General features: G+C 43.7%; 1 protein-coding gene across 1 annotated transcript in view; it reads right to left on the bottom strand.

Moving 5' to 3' along the window:
* The window catches only part of SLC6A17 (solute carrier family 6 member 17), a 55,113-nt gene that overhangs the window by 19,828 nt on the left and 14,834 nt on the right, over positions 1–20,451 (bottom strand). The window contains exons 2-8 of the mRNA XM_044285674.1: positions 17,784–17,941; positions 13,613–13,739; positions 12,200–12,381; positions 10,026–10,136; positions 9,695–9,936; positions 6,475–6,667; positions 5,994–6,186 (exon numbers count right to left, since the gene is read on the bottom strand). Of these exons, the coding sequence (XP_044141609.1) occupies positions 5,994–6,186; positions 6,475–6,667; positions 9,695–9,936; positions 10,026–10,136; positions 12,200–12,381; positions 13,613–13,739; positions 17,784–17,941 (1,206 nt within the window). The remainder of the gene's footprint in view (positions 1–5,993; positions 6,187–6,474; positions 6,668–9,694; positions 9,937–10,025; positions 10,137–12,199; positions 12,382–13,612; positions 13,740–17,783; positions 17,942–20,451) is intronic.

Here is a 20,451-nt window from a genome sequence, read left to right on the forward strand (position 1 = left end):
TTAAAGTACATTTCTTAATAATATATTCCTCCTGTTCATGTTCTGAGGAATATTACATATTTTAAATTATTCGTTAACACCATTTTATTATTGGTCATCTGTGTTTCAATGTCACATTAAATGGCATCCAAGAAGAGCCTGGCTGACTTTCTTAAAAGAAATACAGTAATATCGACAATTTATTTGTACTACACCTCTGTGATGGGACATTGATCCAGGGAATTATTTGGATTCCCATATTTAGAGCTGGGAAGAATTTTCTTTAATATGGGTAATTGGCAACTACTTATGGGTGTTTTTGCCTTCTTCTGGATCAACAAAGTAGGATTATAGGTCAGACTTGATAGATCAACTATGTAACTGCTTGCTATGTCCTGGTCATTGCCATTTGTGTATGAGACCATTCACTTAAAAACATGTAGGCAACTTCTGCTGGTTGGAACCATAAAATACTGAACATTCTACCACAGCAGTTCACTCTGGAAATAAATGTAATTTGTCCACTTTCCTGGGGTAAATTTAGAGGATGTTGTTATTTTATCAGAAATGGACTAGGTTATCTGCTATGCATACAGCACGATTTAACAATAAAAGATGATCCACTGAGAATGGTGGATTGTGAGAGATCTTTCTGTCTTTGAATCCATACTACAACCACACTCTTCAGCCAATGCTATGCATTACTTCGCAAGCTGTAGCTTCAAGATAAACCATTAAGGTACAGCCACTCCTTCAGGTTTTTTTGTACAGTTTTTGAAGCCAAACTAGGATTAGAGACGCAGTATTTGTAGTATCTGTCTTTAAAACTTTCTCTCCATAAATGATTGATTTTGGCTCTGAAAACTGCATCACAAAATATGAGAATATTGCAGTGCCCTTATGTCAAGGAGGCAGTCTCTGTATGTACAGTAAGAGAGGAAAGGCTGTCAATCACTGATAGGACCACCTCGTTGACTTCAAAGCCCAGAATGAGCAGAAATATAAATCTATAAATTACAGATTTTACTGAATCTGTTCCCACAAAACTATGTATCAATCTACCCAGCTCCTCCTGCTCTATAACATGCTGCCTGTAGCTCAAACACCATGTTCAGAATGACAGGTTCCTTTTAAAGCAGGGATGCTCAACCTGCGGCCCTCCAGCTGTTGAAAAACTACAACTCCCACCTTGCCCTTCTGTAGGCTGTTGGCTGTAGGCTGTCCGGGAATGATGGGAGTTGTAGTTTTGCAACAGCTGGAGGGCCGCAGGTTGAGCATGCCTGCTTTAAAGGGTTTCTATGACCAGAATTAACCCTATTAAACTAGCTGACATTAGCGATGTGCTAATGTCAGCTGAACCTAACTAGCCTATTCCTACTTTTAACTATGCGCCCGTTACTCAAGAAATAACAAGATTTTTGTGAACTCACCTGTAAAATCTCTTTCTCGTTGAGTTCATTGGGGGACACAGGATCATGGTATAGCTTGCTGCTGCCACTAGGAGCTGACATTAGGCTAAAAAGTGTTACCTCCTCTACCGGCTATACCCTCTCCAGCCAGGAGAGAGCATATCAGTTTGTGCCCAAGTAGTAGGAGAGGAGAACAAAACATAACGAAAAAACACTAGAAACAATTAATGCCGGATGGGCCGAACCAAACTTAGGAAACACCCCCCCCCCCCCCCCGGCAAACCAACCGCTATCACTGGCAGCTATAACATGTGGGTGGGTGCTGTGTCCCCCAATGAACTCAGCGAGAAAGAGATTTTACAGGTGAGCCTTGCCCCGGGCGCGGTAAGCCTCAGCAATTGGCAACTGGATCCACCTGTCAATCGTAACCTTGGAGGCCGCCAGACTTTGACGAGGACATTCCGGATTAACGAACAGAGAGTCCGTCCGGCGGAAAGTCCTCGAGACAGATAAGTAAATCCTTAGGGCTCTAACCACGTGGAGAGGCGCTCCCTCGGATGCGAAGCAGATGGACCGAATGACGGAAGAACGATTAATTCGTTGTCGTGGAAGGCAAAGACTACCTTCGGTTGAAAAGAGGGCATGTGACGGAGCACTGCCTTGTCTTGATGCAGAATAAGTAAGGGTTCTTTAGAGGACAGTGCTGCCAACTCTGAAACACGCCTGATGGAAGTGATGGCCACCAGGAAAGCCACCTTCCAGGAGAGAATACAGAGTGGCACTGTGTCCAAAGGCTCAAACGGAGCCGACTGGAGGCAGCCAAGCACCAAGTTCAAGTCCCATGTGGGCAAGGAGGGATGGTGTGGGTCACCCCCTGTAGGAATGTCTTAACCGGAGCCTTTAGAGCTGAAACCTGACCCTTCAGGCAACTGAGGGCAAGGCCCAAATCCAGCCGCGATTGCAGAAAGGAGAGAAAGACAAGAAGCTCAAAAAGGACTTCCAGGTCCGGTAGTAGATCCTGGACGACATCAGCTTCCTGGCCTTAATCATGGTGCGGATTACTCTGTCAGAGAAAACATGTTGCTTCAGAATGCTGGCTTCAACAGCCACACCATCAAATGTAGCGACTCTAAATGCTGGTGGAAGACAGGACCCTGAGAGAGAAGATCGGGTCTGAGCCAAAGACGCCACGAAGTGTCTCCCATGAGACAAACGACGTCTGTGTACTACGCATGACGTGGGGCAGTCCAGAGCGATGAGGACCATCTGGATGCCCTCCATCTTGATAAGACTCGAGGCAGGAGGGGGAGAGGCGGAAACACGTACACCAGAGAGAACCCGTCCCATGGTGCCACAAGTGCGTCTACCGCGTGTGCCCTTGGATCTCTTGTTCGAGAGAAGAAGACGGGGAGCTTGTGGTTGAGTCCGGAAGCCATCAAGTCCACCTCTGGTTGACCCCACCTGAGGCAGATCTCTTGAAACACCTCTGGGTGTAGAGACCATTCCCCCGAGTCCACAGTCGTCCGGCTGACTAAATCCGCTGTCCAGTTTTCCACTCCCCGAATGTAGACTGCCGACAGAGCTGACTCCGCCATAACTGCTTGACTGTGAGTTCCTCCTTGATGATTGATATAGGCCACTGCCGTGGCATTGTCGAACTGTACCCTGATCAGCCGGCCCAGGAGTAGAGGGGTCCAATGGAGAAGGGACAGATGAATGTCCCGGAGGTCCAATATGTTGATGGGAAGTTTGGACTCCGACCGAGACCACATCCCTTGGACCGTCCTGGGTGGGAAGACTCCGCCCCAGCCTTGGAGGCTGGCATCGGATGTGATAACCGTCCATGAGATCGGAAGAAAGGATTTTCCTGACTCCAGGGTTGGGGTTGAAAGCCACCACCTGTGTGCCGACTGCACCTTTGGGGGTAAAACTATGCGACGGTCCAGGGACTCCGGCGACTTGTCCCAAAGGGACAAGATTGCCCGCTGAAGTGACCGAGTGTGAAATTGGGCAAACAGAACCGCTTTGAAAAAAGCAACCATTGCCCCCAGGACCTTCATGCAGAACCGGATTGACGGGGTCTTGCGCTGAAGTAGAAGACGGATAGACCAATGAAGAGCCAGCTTCTTGTCCCGAGGCAGGCGCACCACTGCCGTGTCGAGGACCATACCTAAAAAGGTGATCCGTCTGGCAGGACTAAATGAAGACTTTTGGAAGTTCACCAACCACCCAAACCACACCATGGTATCCAGGGTGATACGCAGGTTGTCCTCGTTTAGCCCAAAGGACGCCGCTTTGACCAGGATGTCATCCAGATACTGTATCAGGGCGATTCCCCATGGTCCGAAGAAGTGCCAGGAGAGGATCGAGAACCTTTGTAAAGACTCGCAGCGCCGTCGCCAGGCCAAAGGGAAGGGCGACAAACTGATAGTGGTGGGGGCCCACTGCAAAGCAGAGGTACCGGAAATGTGCCAGGGCAATTGGGACGTGCAAGTACGCGTCCCGAATGTCTATGGAAGAGAGGAATTCGCCCCGTTCCAGAGAAGCAATCACGGAGCGAAGGGACTCCATTTTGAAGTGTTGCACCCGGAGAAACTCGTTCAGAAACTTGAGGTCCAGAACCGGGTGAACTAACCACTCTTTTTTGGGGATGACAAACATGTTGGAATAGAAACCTGTGAATTGTTCCGGGAAAAGAACCAGGGCAATCACACCTCGCGTGAGGAGAGATTTAATCGCCTCGAAAAAGGCTGCCACCCAAACTGGATCCCTGGGAAGAAACCATGTGGAGGAGGGGATGTGAACTCGATTTTGTAACCCAAGGTTACGATCTCCAGCACCCATACGTCGGAGATGTGGGCCCGCCACACTTCCTGAAAAAGGAGTAGGCGACTCCTGGGTGGGGGGCGCCTCTTCATGCGGAGGGCTGCTTGCCGGACGAAGGACTGGCGGGCTGCGTTCATGGGCGCCTGGATGGTCGAGGCCTGAAGAATGGCTTTTTGCACTGGTCCTGCGTGGAGGATCTGGGAGGAGCTGCAGCTGCCGCCTGGCGCGTGTTAGTGAAGCGACAAAAGGACTGAGTCCAGGCATTAGTCTGCCTAACGGGAAAAACGTGTCTGAATTTGCCCTGTGGGAGGTGGGTACTTTTACCACCCATGGCCTCGGAGATGATTTTATCCAACCGGGCCTCAAACAACTAGGAGCCAGCAAACGGAAGGCTTGTAAGGGACCGCTTTGATGAGGAGTCCGCTGCCAAAACTTACAGCCAGAGCTTGCGTCTCAAGGTATTCGCCAGAGCCGATGAGCGGGCAACCAGAGACCCTGTGTCTAAGGATGCTTCGCAGAGGTACTTCCCTGCTTGTGAGATCTGTAGAGCCAAGGACTGGAGTTCAGGGAGTGGAACATCCGCCGCCATGTCCTGTTAGACGGAGTGCCCACTCTGAAACCGCCTTAGCCACCCAAGCGGAGGCCGGCCGGTAGTCACTTTCAGAGCTCGAAACAAGACCGAGGGTTAAAGTTTGGGGCGCCGGCCGGAACGGTAAGGCGGGCCCCAGAAAGCCAGGAGGGTGCCCTACCAGGGGATCAGTATTACCCATGTCCCCCATTGAACACCAAAAGAGGGTCTGAAATCTCGGCCAAAGGAAAGGAAATGGATGGGGGAGAGGGGGGATGGAGGATGCAGATAATACTCACCTAATCCCGAGTACTCACCCCATCTTTATCCTCTTCTCTTCACCCCTCCTCCGAGTTCCAGCAGGGTCACCTCTTCAGCAGCTGGCCCCCGAAGTGGCAGGAGACTGGTATGGCGTGGGGTCTTGCCGGATCTAGATGACCCTTAGGCTGGCAGGCTGGGAGGTCTGCCTCCTACGACACTAAGCTAAAAACTGATATGCTCTCTCCTGGCTGGAGGGGGTAGAGCCGGTGGAGGAGGAGCTAACACTTTTTAGCCTAGTGTCTCCTCCTAGTGGCAGCAGCAAGCTATACCAACGGTCCTGTGTCTGCCAATAATACGAGCGAGAAACTTGTATTATATGCTAATTACGTTGCCCCTGCTCCTAGAGGCTCCTTTCTCCCACCTCTGGCCACACCCTGCTACACCAGATTGACAGGGCCAGGCAGCGTTGACCTCCAACTGCCGGCCCTGTGCGCTGGGGAAAACTTACACTGTTCAGTATTCAGCGCAGGCACAGTGAGGAGTAGTAGCAGTAGGAGACCAACGCTGCCTGGCACTGTCAATATAGTGTAGCAAGGTGTGGCCAGAAGTGGGAGAACAGAGCCTCTAGGAGCAGGGGCAATGCCCTGCCTGCTCTTAGAGACTAATTAGCATATTATAAAAGTTATATTTCTGGAGTAAGGGGGGGAGGGGAGGCATAGATAAAAGTAGGAATAGACTAGTTAGGTTCAGCTGACATTAGCACATCGCTAATGTCAGCTAGCTTAATAGGGGTCATTCTGGTGACAGAAACCGTTTAAAGGACACTCTTACATCTTTAATGAGTTAGTTAATTCTCTATCAGTTCCTTTAGATATTTTATACACACTTGTTTTTCAGTAAGTCTTTTCTATGCACAGATAGAGAAAATGAGCTGACTCAATATCACTTACCTGTCAAAACTTCTTTTCGGACTTTAAAAGTGTCAATAAGAGGAGTAGTAATACCAGACATAGTGCCAATCATACTTCCTAGACCAAGGTTAATTAGCATTAAGAAAAACATGACGGACCAAAAAGGAGAAGCTGGAAAGTGAGTCATTGCCTCTGTGAATGCAATGAAAGCCAATCCGGTTCCTTGTACTGCCTGCAAACGCATAAAATCACAATTTAGGTTGCTCAGGGTGCACATTCTTTACTAATTTGACAAAACACATTTCTATCTTAATGTCCCATATGCCCTTTTAGGTTGTATAATTGTCATGGAGTGAAGACCACAGTGTGGTCGCCTCCTCTACAGATGCAGCAAACTCTAACTTGACATTCTCAATTCCACATAAAAATTTTGACTGTATGGTCCAAACATATGAAAAAAATGCCATGTCGTCTCACCATTCCATAAAACATCATTGAGTCACATGTAATATATAAATACCTGATCTAGTTCATCCTCTAGTAAACAGGCGTCCAGATGGAGATCTTGAAAACCATCTTCTTTTACCTTTTTAATGACTTCATACATGTCTGCATAATCTGCAGTTGTCAAGTGAGAAAAGTTCACATGCTGTGGTATAAGGAAATGGCTCAGAATGCCAGAATTCAAGTAGCCAAGAATCTTTTCTGCATTTCTAAGAAGCAAAAAAATATCGCATGAAACCGACCAATGACACATTATCGAAGGTTTCTAGTTTTATGTAAATTAAGCTTAAAGGGGTTGTCTCAAGAAGGCAACCCCTATGCATATGACCTATTAGGGTATAAGGACATCAAAGAGCAAAGTCCCTTACCGGGGATCCTCCTCTATGAGCCGGAATGGTGAGCAACTCCATAGAAGTGGCTCCCATTCTGGTGGACTCAAGACATCCTTGTATGTCCATTCATGTGGCTGAACCCAACCAGTAAATACTTATCCCCTATACTGTGGATACAAGATACATTTATATCTTGGGACAACCCTTTAAGCTTTATTTACTTCAAAATGAAAAACATCTGTTAATATGCAGTCCTGTTTTTCCAATTGTGAAAAACTAGTGAACTATCTGGGACCTTTGCTCAACCAAAACAAGGCAAACAGTTTCAGTTAGTGTCAGTTTTTTCAACTACCATGGAAGTTTTTAAATATGGTGCCATGAGGTGGCACATGATGGCAGCCTGACATAAGGAGCAGGCTTGTGGTATGCCTTTCTCTTCATTCCATTATCTCCTCAATCAGGTGATACACGATGAATATTTCACTAGCTTGCTCCTTTTACATTCCTAAGCCAGAACTGCTGCAATGGACGTGGTAAAAGGAAAATTCCTGGCTGCACAGATCAAACTGGGCCATAAATGTGTTCTTTTTTCACTCATGAAACACAAGTAATGTCTATGGGGTCAAGAAAAATATGGGGACTGAAAAAACATTAGCAGCCCCAAATAGTGTTTGGGCATAAAATATGTCATAAATCGCTCATGTATCACTAAGGCCCAGTGCTTAGCACTGTTGTCCTGCATCACTATGGCTATGGGTACAAATCCATCTAGGGCAACATCTTCATACAGCTTGCACCTTTTATTCATGTTTGTGTTGGAACTATAATTCTCCAGTGTGTATATATTTATCTTGCGAATATATTTCCCTTTATAATTTCTTCCACTTTACAAAGTTATTTCAACAGCTCTCAAGGCCCCCATACACATTAGACAATTGTCAGATGAACTTGTCAGTTTCGGCTGGGCCATTGAACTCTCTAATGTTTATGGGGGGCCTCCTGACAGATAATGTTCAGGGAGGGAGTGTCGGGAAAGCCTTTCTTGCCAATGAAAACACATACCCGTATTTTTCGCACCATAAGACGCATCCCACCCCAAAAGTGTGGGGGGGGGGGGGGGGGAATCTCCCTGCGTCTTATGATGTGAATACTAATGAGTGCTTCCATTATGGAAGCACTCAATAGTACCAGAGGACCAGGAAGCAGTGAAGGCTCAGTACTCACCTCTTCCTGGTCCTCGGCTGTGAAGGCTGCGCACAGCGCGAGGGCACTCTGTGACCTCACACTGTGCGCACCAGTTCACAGCACATCCGGCAGCAGGAGAAAGAAGATTGCGGGTGGGTAGGAGCGGCGGCGTCCAGGAGCAGGAGAGGTAAGTGTTTTTTTTTGTTTTGTGTTCTGCAACTGAAGAGAGGCATGGGGGCTGAAATATGGCAAACATGGCAATGGAGGCTGATATGAGGGCTGATATAATGGCTGAAATATGGCAAACATGGCAATGGAGGCTGATATAGGGGCTTAAATATGGCCATGGGGGTTGATATAATGGCTGAAATATGGCAAACATGGCAATGGAGGCTGATATGGGGCCTTATATATGGCCATGGGTGCTGATATAAGGGCTGAAATATGGAAATGGAGGCTGAAATATGGCAATGGGGGTTGAAATATGGTAATGGGGGCTGAAATATGGCAATGTTGGCTGATATGGGGGCTGATGAGAGGAATGTGGGCTCATGAGAGGCATTGGGCTTTTATCTGATGTCTGATTGGGGGTCATTCACATTGGGGTCTGAGCTGAGGTCTGATTGGGAGTCTAATCTGAGGTCTTATTAACATTGGTGGTCTGATTGAGGCTGTCATCTGAGGTCTGATTAACATTAGGGGTCTGACTGGTGGTCTGACCTGAGGTCTCATGAAAAATATATTTTTTCTTATTGTCCCCCTCTAAAACCTATGTGCATCTTATAAGGCAAAAAATATGGTACATGCTAGTTGAGAGCAATAGCAGTTGGCCAAAAGAACATTATGCAGACAGCTACTGAAGGTCTATGGGCACCTTGAGACTCCAATGAACCACAGTGAAAACCATTAGCAAATAGTTAAAATTAAAACAGTGGTGAATCTTCACAGTAGTGGTCAGCCTGCCAAAATCTTTGATCCTTGTGAATGAGTTGAAAGGCAAAAACCGCTGCTAACCAAGAGGAACAGAAAAGGCTTGTCTGACATTTGTCAGAAACCCTTTAGTTGTAAGGTTCTGTGGAATGATGAGCTGAAAACAGAACTTTCAGAAAGTAGTAAAATATTATGCTGCTAATCAATGAGGATGGTCTGATGGTGTGGGTCTGTTTGCTGTTTCAAGTCCTGGACTTAATTGAAATATCCTTTATTTCTGCTTACTGCCAAAAATCCTGAGGGAAGATCTGGTTGAAATTTTAAAGTTACATTATAAAATTAATTGGGGCTACGCTGCAGAACCAGACACAGTTCCTGGATGAGACCAGTGTTGTATCCGTAAAACATGTGACGGAACTATGGGTTTCGCATGTTAGTTTTATATACAACAGAAGGAATGATGTAGATGTGAGACTGCAAAAAATGCCAAGCTACCCATTAGCTTGTCTTGTTATAAAGCGGTCACTTGTGTTGAGTGATACAAGGGTAAATGCTGAGATGTGGCACACAATTCTTTTCACACCATTTTTATGTAAAAGAAAGTGTAAAGTCCAACATTATCAAGCCTTATACTGCCATGAATAAAAACATGCATAACATGAAAATGTATTTACTTAGACAGATAAAAAAGGTAATTTTGTAAATTACTGTCAGATGAACCTGAGGTTTGGAGTTCTACATGTTCATAACAACCTTTCACAAAGTGCGTTATATAGTCTGAGTACTTACTGTACTACACATTTCTCATTCATCATATTGGCTTTGAAGCCAAGGACAGCAAATACAACCAAAGTAGCCAGTACAGAAGTGAAGAAGTTGATAAAAGAGACGAGCGCTGCATCAAACTGGCAGTTATTATCTTGCTTATTGTAACTTGAAAAAGCAATGACACCACCAAACCCAAGACCTAGAGCAAAAAAAACTTGAGTTGCTGCCTCCCTCCACACTTGTGGATCCAGCATCTTCTCAACCTAGAATAGATAGCAAATAAACAATTAGACTCCTTGTCCAACAACTAAATCATGGTAGTTGTGTTACTGGAAACAATGAAGAACATTACCTTTGGAGTTAACATATGAAGGATACCATCAACAGATCCTCTGAGCAATAATCCCCGGACGAGGAAGCATATCAGAACCACATAAGGAAAGAGGGAGCTGAAGTACATTACCTGCGATGAGAGAACAGATGGGTTGAGTAACCTGTTAGAGCATGGGGAGTCACATTTAAGGGGAACCCATCAGCCCCTTTATACTTCCCCTTTCTGAGAAAGGAGTCCGATGTAATCATGACATGCAGGCTCCCCCAACATGTACCTTCCACCAACTGACAGATGCACATTAATAGGGAGTAAACTTTCACTCAGCAGCTGGAGGATAGGGAAAGCTTGAACAATTTAATACATCATCCTCACTGACAAAGCTGGCCACGTGGTTGTCAAAAAGTAGTGCACATTAGCATGTATCGTAGGTGACAAAAGCGCTGAAATCAGGGAGGGCAGCATAATAAGGTGGTAGCGATAGGTGCTTAGGTGATGTTTATCTGCAATTCATTTTCTTTTTATCTTGCTGCTCGGCTGCCTTTTAGTTCAGCGCGTTATGGAAGTGACTAAAACCCACAGTGCTTACGGGAAGTCTAAGACACACCACTGCCTCAACATGGGTTCAGGTGGCTGATCTCTCTCTCTGCCGCCTCCTCCAGGTCTGTCTCTCCAGACTGCTGGGCTTAAAGGGGTTGTCCCATCTTGGTCATTGGCGGCATATCGCTAGGATATGCCACCATTGTCTGATAGGAGTGGGTCCCACCTTTGGGACCTGCACCTAGTCTTAGAACAGACCCCAAAAAGTTCAGGAAAACACACTGCGCATGTGCGGCCACTCTCCATTGATTTACATGGGACTGCTGAAAATAGGCAAACGGCGTAGTCATCTATTTTCGGAAGTTAAAATCATTGAAATTAATGAGAAGAGCACCACGCAAGAGTGGCCACCACTCCATACACTTCTATAGGGCTTATGGAAATAGCCAGTGCTCAGCTATTTTTGGCAGTCCCTAATAAATGACAGGAGGGCAGCCGCTCATGCATGGTGCCCCCTCCTGCACTTTGCACTCTGTTCTAATGACAGGTGTACCTATCAGAGATATAGGGCATATCCAACAATATGACACCAATGTCCAAAATAAGACAACCCCTTTAAACACAAGTCTATTACAGGCTTACCAGGAAGCCAGTGCATAAAGAGATGATTTCCTTCACAGCAGGGGCAGATCAATTACCGTATTTTTTTGCTTTGCATGATTAACTTTTCCCCCCAAAAGTGTGTGGGGAGGAGGGGGGGAGTAAGTGTGCGTGTGCTTGTTTTTACTACTATGTGCCTTAGTTTTATACAATTTCACAGCTGCAATGTTATGCAGTGATTACATGGCTGGCTTGGCTTAAATAATTTGCAGATTACTACTGTTTGATCTGTACGTCTGCACTGAAAGAAAGAAAAGCAGCTGACTATTTGGCATCTGGACCTAAGAACATTTATTGAGGTATATTTATGCTAGTGGAGAAGATGGATCTCTTTAATCTATATTTGGAACAGTAAGCTAGCCTCCTTTTCCATATGTATTTACTAATTGTCTATGTACGGAGACTTATTGGGACTTGTCAATGGAGCAGTAGTGTGTATGTGTGTTCCCTGCTCCATTCATTACTTATAGGACACTACTCGTCTTTGTCTGGCAGTGAATAGAAGAGATCTTAGGGGCCACTGTTCTCTTGATTGCTCAGGGTCCCAGTGGTTGGACCCCCAGCAAACCGATTTTTAGCACCTATCTTGGGGATGGCTCTTAAATGTTGGTCATGGGCCAACCACTTTAAGGGGACTCATCAACAGGATTAGTGTTGATCTGCCAGTTCTTTGAGACGTCAAGTAAGCCAGAAGGGGGGGGGGGGGGTCAACCAGCCCAACTCTCCTTGGGAGAGGGGCTCCAAAAAAAAACATGACTCCTTGCTAGCATAAGAATGTATCTGTCAAAGTTATTTTTCTCTATTATGCAGAAACTGACCAAATTAATAATATCATGGTAAACCTGGCACCATAATGGATATCAGGTTGGTGACAGTGGGGTTCTAAACCCTGGTGAAAGGTCCCTTTTATGTAATAACTAATCTACTGACTAATATACACTAGATAAATAATAGCAAGACATGGTCTCTCTTTTCCTGTGCCTGCATTACCTCACCTTGCCTGATGACTGTATGCCTTTTATCATAGCCAATCCCACAATACACCAAGCACTGAACAGACATATGGTCATCTTCCAGTTAAGACCTCCTCCTTCTGATATAGAGTTTGAGATATCCAAAGTTTCCCGATACCAGAAGTACGTTGTAGCTGAACTTTTGTCACATTCCGCTTCCACTACTGGAAAACATAACAATAGTTGGTTACAGCATTATATTGATTTACAACTAAAATTAGTAATACGAACAGTTCTCATTTTCTAGACACCTTTTTTCAGAAGCCACACAACAGTATTATGGTTTAGTCAATGAGTCCTGGTTAGAAATGTATTTTCTAAGCTCACAGGATGGGATCCAATCCTAAATATATGGCTCATACATGGAGCCATAATACGACCACGTGCTTGAGACCTTAGTGTCAGCTATCTTCATATGTTGCTGTTCTTTTAAGCATAGCTAAAATATTTATTGCACCTAATAAGCTTCCTAACGTAAGCTTGTTTAAAGAGAACCTGTCACACTGAAAATGCAGTTTAATCAGTAGGCCGCATGTTATACAAAATGAGGACTTGAGCAGAGTAATATGTACTTTTATGAGGAAAGATCCAGTGGAACATTCTAGGCTTAGGAGTCCTGTAGGCGGTACTATTCAGTGACATGCAGTCTTCCCTGTTTGTGCATACAGAAATAGCTGTCAATCACTGCTTAGAACATCCCACTGGACTCCTAAGCCTAGTAAGAGCAGAGTTACAGCAGATCAATAAATGACTGGTAATACTCGTTATTTTCCTAGTAACTATATTTGGGGAATGCAATATCTCCTTATTAAGAGAGCCTTGAATGGCGTGAGGAGTCTTTTGAATTCTGAGAAGAAGGCATGTAAATGAGCTCTTAACAAGCTCTGCCTCTAATGCTACCAGATGTAAGGTAGCTATCCTAAAAAGTCAACTTTTGACCTTTTAAGAAGCTTTGAGACAAGACTTGGATGAAAATTAAGATGACATCTCATCTGCAGACAGCAGTTTTGGGGTAACTGCCCCTTATCAGTGTAGAGCAGAGAGTACTGGATTAACTGGGTAAAAGGCCTAGGTCAGGATTTGGGGAATATAGTATTTCCTTATGGAGAACACCTTAAATGGTTCCAGGAGCCTTATAGGCCAGGCAATGCTCCTCTGGAATTCTGGGAAGAAGGTCCTATTTGATCAGCAGGGGTCCAACTGTTAAAGACTCACTACCATTGTGCAGTGGACAGAGCTGTTTACTTCAGCGATGTTCCTACTGAAGTGAATGGGAGCAACACTGCAGTTGCAAGCTCCATCCACTGCACAATAGAAGAATATAACAGATGTTTCATACTGAACATTATCATAAATAACAATGCAATATCAGTCTTCTAGTTAATAACAACTTACAGATAACTGAACCATTTTTCACACTTGGACATTCACTCCATGGCAAAGGATACTGGAAGGACTGGAAGAAGTAGAATATGCTCCAACCAATGATAACATTATAGTAGAGCCCGACAAAGAAGCAGACCTAAGAAAAAATTTGAAAATAATCCATATTACATTCATATCATTGAAACATCTGTGAAATGTAATTACATTTACTCCCAACTCATATTGTGCAATTACCCTAATGAATGCATGTTATTACTCACCAATCCCAAAAATCCAAATTCATAAAAGGCCTCATATGGATATCTCCCCATTTAGTAGTTTCAGACAGCAGTCACTCTTTTTAACTATTTGATTAAGTTATCTACATTTTTAACAGTTTCAAACAAGTACATTAACACAAAAATTGTATAAGAGGAATATACTAATTAACCCAGTAATGTCCACAGCGTGTTTGGTCTTAAATAAAAATACACTTTTGCACGCAATTTTGCACATGTGGTGTTTTAACAGCCCCAACTTTTTATTTGTAGAGCTATCAATATAATTCTTTGTTGTTGTTTTTTCTAAAAAAATGAAGGAAAAGCTGCCTTTATTCCCTAAGATAGCCAATACAGCATATCTTTCAATTTTCGAAAGCACCATTAGACAGTTTTCATACATTTTAAACAATAATACAAAAAACTGCAATTGCAACTGCCAATAGTTCTCTTGAGTTTATAAGGCTGGTGTACTTAAAAAATACTAAAATTAGCATTTTTAACTAAAGCTGCACTAATAAAATGCTCACTTTAATCAGACTTTCTAAATGGAAAATACAGTCATTATGTCATGGATTTGTAGTAAGCAGCCTGATCAGATCTAACATCTAAGAATTTATGAAATCTGGTGATAGACCGCCTTTAAGCTGCAGTTATTTTTGAAATTTGCAATTTTACTAAAAAAAATAAGGTAAACGGTTTCCCTATTTTGTTCATTTTAATATATGTGTATAGTCTTAAGTGATGGTGTGGCTGTGGAAGCGGTTAGGGTTGGTGTGAGTGGTGTATTTTGTTTTCTTGTTACTTGGTACTTAATTTACCTATATACATGTATTTTGTAACATGGTGTTTGGAAAAGTACTGGAGGGCGTGTATATCTCACACAAAATGAGTGATGAGTGATGTAAAAGAATCCAGGAAAGCTTCATAGTTTCAGCAAAGTGTAGTTTGCTGAAGCACGTTTCTTTACATTTTATCGCCCTGAATTCTTATGGAATGGTGGGTAAGTTGGTAGAGGTACCAGTCATTCTTTCCTGACTCCAATACAACACTTTCCCCCTAGGCCTGGAAGCTGTTTGCCCTGGTGGATGTGTAGAGCCTGAACTTCCTGAGTTTGGTGAAATTACCTAGGTGAGGTGGTGACTATGTTTAGTTAGTATCAAGGCAAAGTATTTTTCTTTTGTATTTTATATGCAATGTCTGTGCAGTACTCACAATGACTGCTGAACTTTGTGCCACTATGTCAGTTTAGACTAAGGTAAAGCATTGTTTGGACTTTTAATCTGCTGAATCCAGTGAAATCTGTTATCACTGCCCCCGCCCCCCACCGACCCGTGAAAATTATATTATGTTCCCAATAGATCACAAAAGACCTCTGGGGGAGATACACATATATACTTGTCTTTTTGTAATACAGAAGTACAAGAAATCAAAAATTTACAAAAAAAGTTTATGACATTTGAATTTCTCTGCTTTTAAGACAGGCTTATAAGTTTAGCAGCAACTTTTTGCTTTAAAGGGGTCTATATTCTAGAAATGCCACATAGGAAACTGAACCCCTGAAAGCATTCAAAAAAGCATTTAGGAAGTTTGATAACCATTTAGGTTTTTCACAGGAATTAACACAACATGGAGGGGACATTTAAAAATTCAACTTTTTTTAGACTTTCCATTTTAATCAAGTTTTTTGGAATACAGTAGATGTTAAAAGAGAAAAAAAACTTAATCTCTAAACTCCTTGAACATCTTGCCTACTCTTGCTTAATAAGCTAATCTTTGCAAACTCTCTTCTTGACCCCTTACAATCTGCTTTTCGCCCTCTCCACTATACATAAAATGCCTTTACTAAAGTGTCTAACGATCTCCTGACAGCAAAAATAAATGGCAATTAATCTCTATTGATTCTTCTGGATCTCTCTGCAGCGTTTGATACCGTAGACCATAAACTCCTCCTCAACATGCTCCACTGGACATTGCTCTGTCCTGGTTCCCTTCCTGTCTTTCTGGCCGCTCCTTTAGTGTATCATTCACTGGTTTTACTTCTTCTCCTATTCCTCTGGATGTTGGGATTCCTCAGGGTTCAGTACTAGGTCCTCTACTCTTCTCCCTCTACACAGCCCCCATCGAACAGACTATCAGTAGATTCGACTTTCGGTACCATCTCTATGCTGACGACACCTAACTATACACTTCATCCCCTGACATCAGCCCTGCTTTACTCCAAAACACCAGTAATTGTCTGGCAGCTGTCTCTAACATCATGTCCTCTCTGTATCTAAAACGGAATCTCTCAAAAACTGAACTTCTTGTCTCTCCCCCCATCTACTAACCCACCTAAACTTGATATTTAAATTTCAGTCTACGGCACTATAATAACTCCTGTGCAACACACCCACTGTCTTGGGGCCACATTTGACTTAGATCTTTCCTTTGTTCCCCATATCCAAATCACTTGCACGCTCTTGTCATCTGCACCTCAAGAATATCACCGGATTCCGCCCTTTTCTTACAATGGAAACGACAAAAACTATTGTTGTTGCCTTGAATCATTCTCATCTTGACTACTGCAACTCATCACTAATCGTCTCCTTCTCACTAAAGTCTCCCCCCTTCAGTCTGTCCTAAATACTGCAGCCAGACTCATCCATCTGTTCACCTGCTATACTGATGCTACTAGCATGTGCCAATCACATCACGGGTTGCCCATCCACCACAGAATACAGTTCAAACTTCTCACCCTTACCCTCAAAGCTCTCCACAGTGCTGCACCTCCATACATCTCCCCCCTCATTTACGTCTACCACCCTACTCATGCTCTCTTTTCTGTTAGTGACCTAAGACTAAAATCCACCATAATTTGTACCTCTCACTCCTATCTTCAAGACTTTTCTTGAGCTGCATCTACTCTCTGGAATGCTCTGCCCCGGAATATCACGTCAATTCACAACTTTCCTACCTTAAAACAAGCCTTAAAATTTTCAGGCAGGCTTATCAAGCGTCCTAAAATGACTGTTCCCTGAGTAAACTCCTCCCCCACCAACTCCTCAAACCTGAACTTCGATCTTCTAACAGTCCCACGCGCAAAGCAGATCGGCCTACACCACTGCTTTCAGTACATATCACAACTACATCAACTATGTCTCACCCCCAATTCCTCATAGATTGTAAGCTCTTGCGAGCAGGGTCCTGGACTCCTAGTGTTTCAGTTGTATATTAGCCAGTTACGTTGTGATCTCTTGTTTTGTACATGAACCCTTTAAAAATTCAAAGTGCTGCAGAATATGATGGTGCTATATAAATAAATATTATTATTAGTTAGTAATTAGATTCTTCAGTTTTTAGAAGTATCTCATATGTGGTCCTAGTGTCCTTACTGAATCAAATACTGGTGGATTTTTTGGCACCTTTTCAGGTCTACAGATGCCTTGAGGTGCCAAAAATATACACACCCAAAAGACTCAGTTTTGGAAATTACACCTTTAAGGATCTTTAATCTTCACAAGGATCAATAGGAGAAAAAACACCAAGCAAATTGTAAAAAAAAATCTCCTTATGGCAGTACACCATAAGTGCTCATAAACAGCTTTTTGAGCACACAGCAGGGCTCAGAAGGGAAATACACCCATTTGGCTTTTGGTAAATGGTCTTTGCTGAAATGATTTTCAAAGAAGCATACTCAGGAAAAGGTCCTAGGAAAGAAGAGCCCACTTTATACATCTTCCTTTATGCTAGTTTTCTACTGTTAAAGACTGAAATCTACGGCAGCTCCGAGCTGCCAAACGATACGCCTAATTTATGCAGAGACCGGCGTCTTGTCATAAATTAAATGAATCCTCTGGCAGAGCAGGGGATATCATAGACCAGAGTAAAATGTCTATGATAAATGTCCCCCATAGTGCACTACTACTATAGGCAATACTTACAAGACAGCTCGCATAGCCAATTCCTCCAAGCCGAGGACATATGTAATTCCATACTCCGATGCTACCTCTACGGATTCTCTGCCCCACAGCCAGTTCAAGGAAGAAGAGAGGGATGCCAATCAAAACGAGCAAAATCAGGTAGGGAACCATGTATGCTCCTGTGGTAATGAACAGAAATATTATTAGGGTCAGATTAAAGAAGACCTGACGTGTTCCAACTAATGCAGCTGCATCTTACCTCAGTGGCCACTGCCAGTGCTCCCTGTAAGCTGCAGGGGCGCACGGCTTCCTTTAATGCCTCCACTCAGGACCTCTGCAGGCCCCCTCACCGCCGCAGCCCGGACTTCATGTAATGGTGTATGCCTGTTCTGTACTCTGGGGAAGCCCACCATGGCAATGCACACAATTTTCACTGTGTGCATTGCTGTAGTGGGTGACCCTAGAACTCGGAACAGGCACCCACCATACTGCCCACAGTTCCCTTAACCATTATCCAGTGTCAGGAAGTTCCTGTGCGGCGCTCCAAGCTGGCCTTGTCTTCTTCCTCATGCCCTGCTGCTACAGGAAGAGGAGAACATGTGAGCGGGGCAAATAAGGGGAAAAGAGGAGGGGACGGCATGTTCTTAGACCTAGCCCCCCAGCCAAAGTGTTGAAATGGCGTCCGAGATCCCCAAGGGCTAAGCCAAGTAATTGTAAGTTTTCATGTGGAACATGTTTATGTTATATACATATAGCATACACTGTGCCACACAATATACAGTATACCTCTACACTGTGTAGGGGTTATACCGTTTATTGTACAGCATGGCAGCATGGCAGCATTTCAGACAGTATAGTTCATACACCATGCCGTACAATATACAGTATAGTTCACACACTATGCTGTACAATATACAGTATAGTTCAGACACCATGCCGTACAATATACAGTATAACACCTACACTTTGGTGTTATTGTGTATAATGTACAGCATAGTGTATGGATTATACTGCATATTGTACGGCATGGTGTATGAAATATACAGTATATTGTACGGCATGATGCACGGATTATAATGTATACTGTACAGCATGGTGTATGAATTATACTGTACATTTTATGGTATGGTGTATGGATTATACTGTATATTATACAGCATGCTGCAGGGATTATAATGTATACTGTACAGCATGGTGTATGAACTATACCTATATATTATACAACATGGTGCAGGGATTTATAATGTATACAGTACAGCATGGTGTATGAACTATACTGTATATTATACAGCATGGTGCAGGGATTATGCTGTATACTGTAAATCATGGTGTATGAACTATACTGTATATTGTATGGCATGATGTATGGATTATAATGTACATAGTATTGCATGATGTAGAGGTTATATTGTACAGCATGGTGTATGAACTATACTGTATATTACACAGCATGATGCAGGGAATTATGCTGTATACTGTAAAGCATGGTGTATGAACTATACTGTATATTGTATGGCATGATGTATGGATTATAATGTACATAGTATTGCATGGTGTAGGGGTTATATTGTACAGCATGGTGTATGAACTATACTGTACGGCATGGGGTAGGGATTATAATGAATTCTGTACTGCATGGTGTAGGGATTATACTGTATATTACACAGCAAGGTGCAGGGATTATACTGTATTGTACAGGATGGTGCAGGGGTTACACTGTATGCTCTCTGATGTGACAATTATCTTAGGTGTTCCTATCACCCACCTTTGATGGCGCTGTGTCCAGCTCTGAGCCGACCCCGCTCAGCAGCTGCCAAGGCTTAGAGGGAACACTGGCCACTGCTCTACAGAATTATTTTTTTGTGAAGCAGCGGATACTGAGGAATGAAGGCAGCTGCATGTGTTGGAACATATATCAGGTACTTTTAAAAGTCAAAAAAGTAATACAAAGGAAAATAAGGGTGTTAAAGGGTGGAAGAGCTTTGGTCATTATGGCAACTGGTAACTGCACCTTTAATTACACAGGTAAGATATTTTGTTCTTACTGTGCATTCCCACTTACTGTGCATTCCCACCATTGTTCAGGTATTGTCCTTTTGTTGAATCTGGAGATTCAAAGGACACCCTTGTCTATGGAGCAATGTATGAACGGGTTGTTTGAAACCTAGGTGTAATGTGATTCTTCTGTGGTAAATGAGACTGATAAGTGTGAAGGTGGGGGCTGTAAAAGAACAAGATACTGTGTACCGCGTGGTGTTCATTACATTACAAAGAACTGGAAGTTAAAGAGTAGTCAATGTTTGTGTGTTCAAAGATACTGCATAAGTTGGAAAAGAGTAGACCGTACGGGAAGTAGGATATCAAGGGTCCAGGATTTAGTGGTAGGAACTAGGAAGTGGGAGAAAACCAAGAGAGTGCCTGCACGTAGTCAGTGAACTATTAAAGTGCCCACCCACCTCTCCTGTGATAGCCATAGGTTCCCAAGGTACTCAACCTGTGGAAGCTGTGTATGAGCAGGTTGGAGCCTGGTCTGTGGACTCAGGAAGCGAGCGACTGGGGCCCAGTCTGTGGAAGCTGTGTATGAGCAGGTTGGAGCCTGGTCTGTGGACTCGGGAAGCAAGCGACTTAGGCCCAGTCTGTGGACGCTGTGTGCGAGCAGGTTGGAGCCTAGTCTGTGGACTCAGGAAGC

Source organism: Bufo gargarizans, chromosome 3 (assembly GCF_014858855.1).
Source record: "Bufo gargarizans isolate SCDJY-AF-19 chromosome 3, ASM1485885v1, whole genome shotgun sequence".
NCBI classification, from domain to species: Eukaryota; Metazoa; Chordata; class Amphibia; order Anura; family Bufonidae; genus Bufo; species Bufo gargarizans.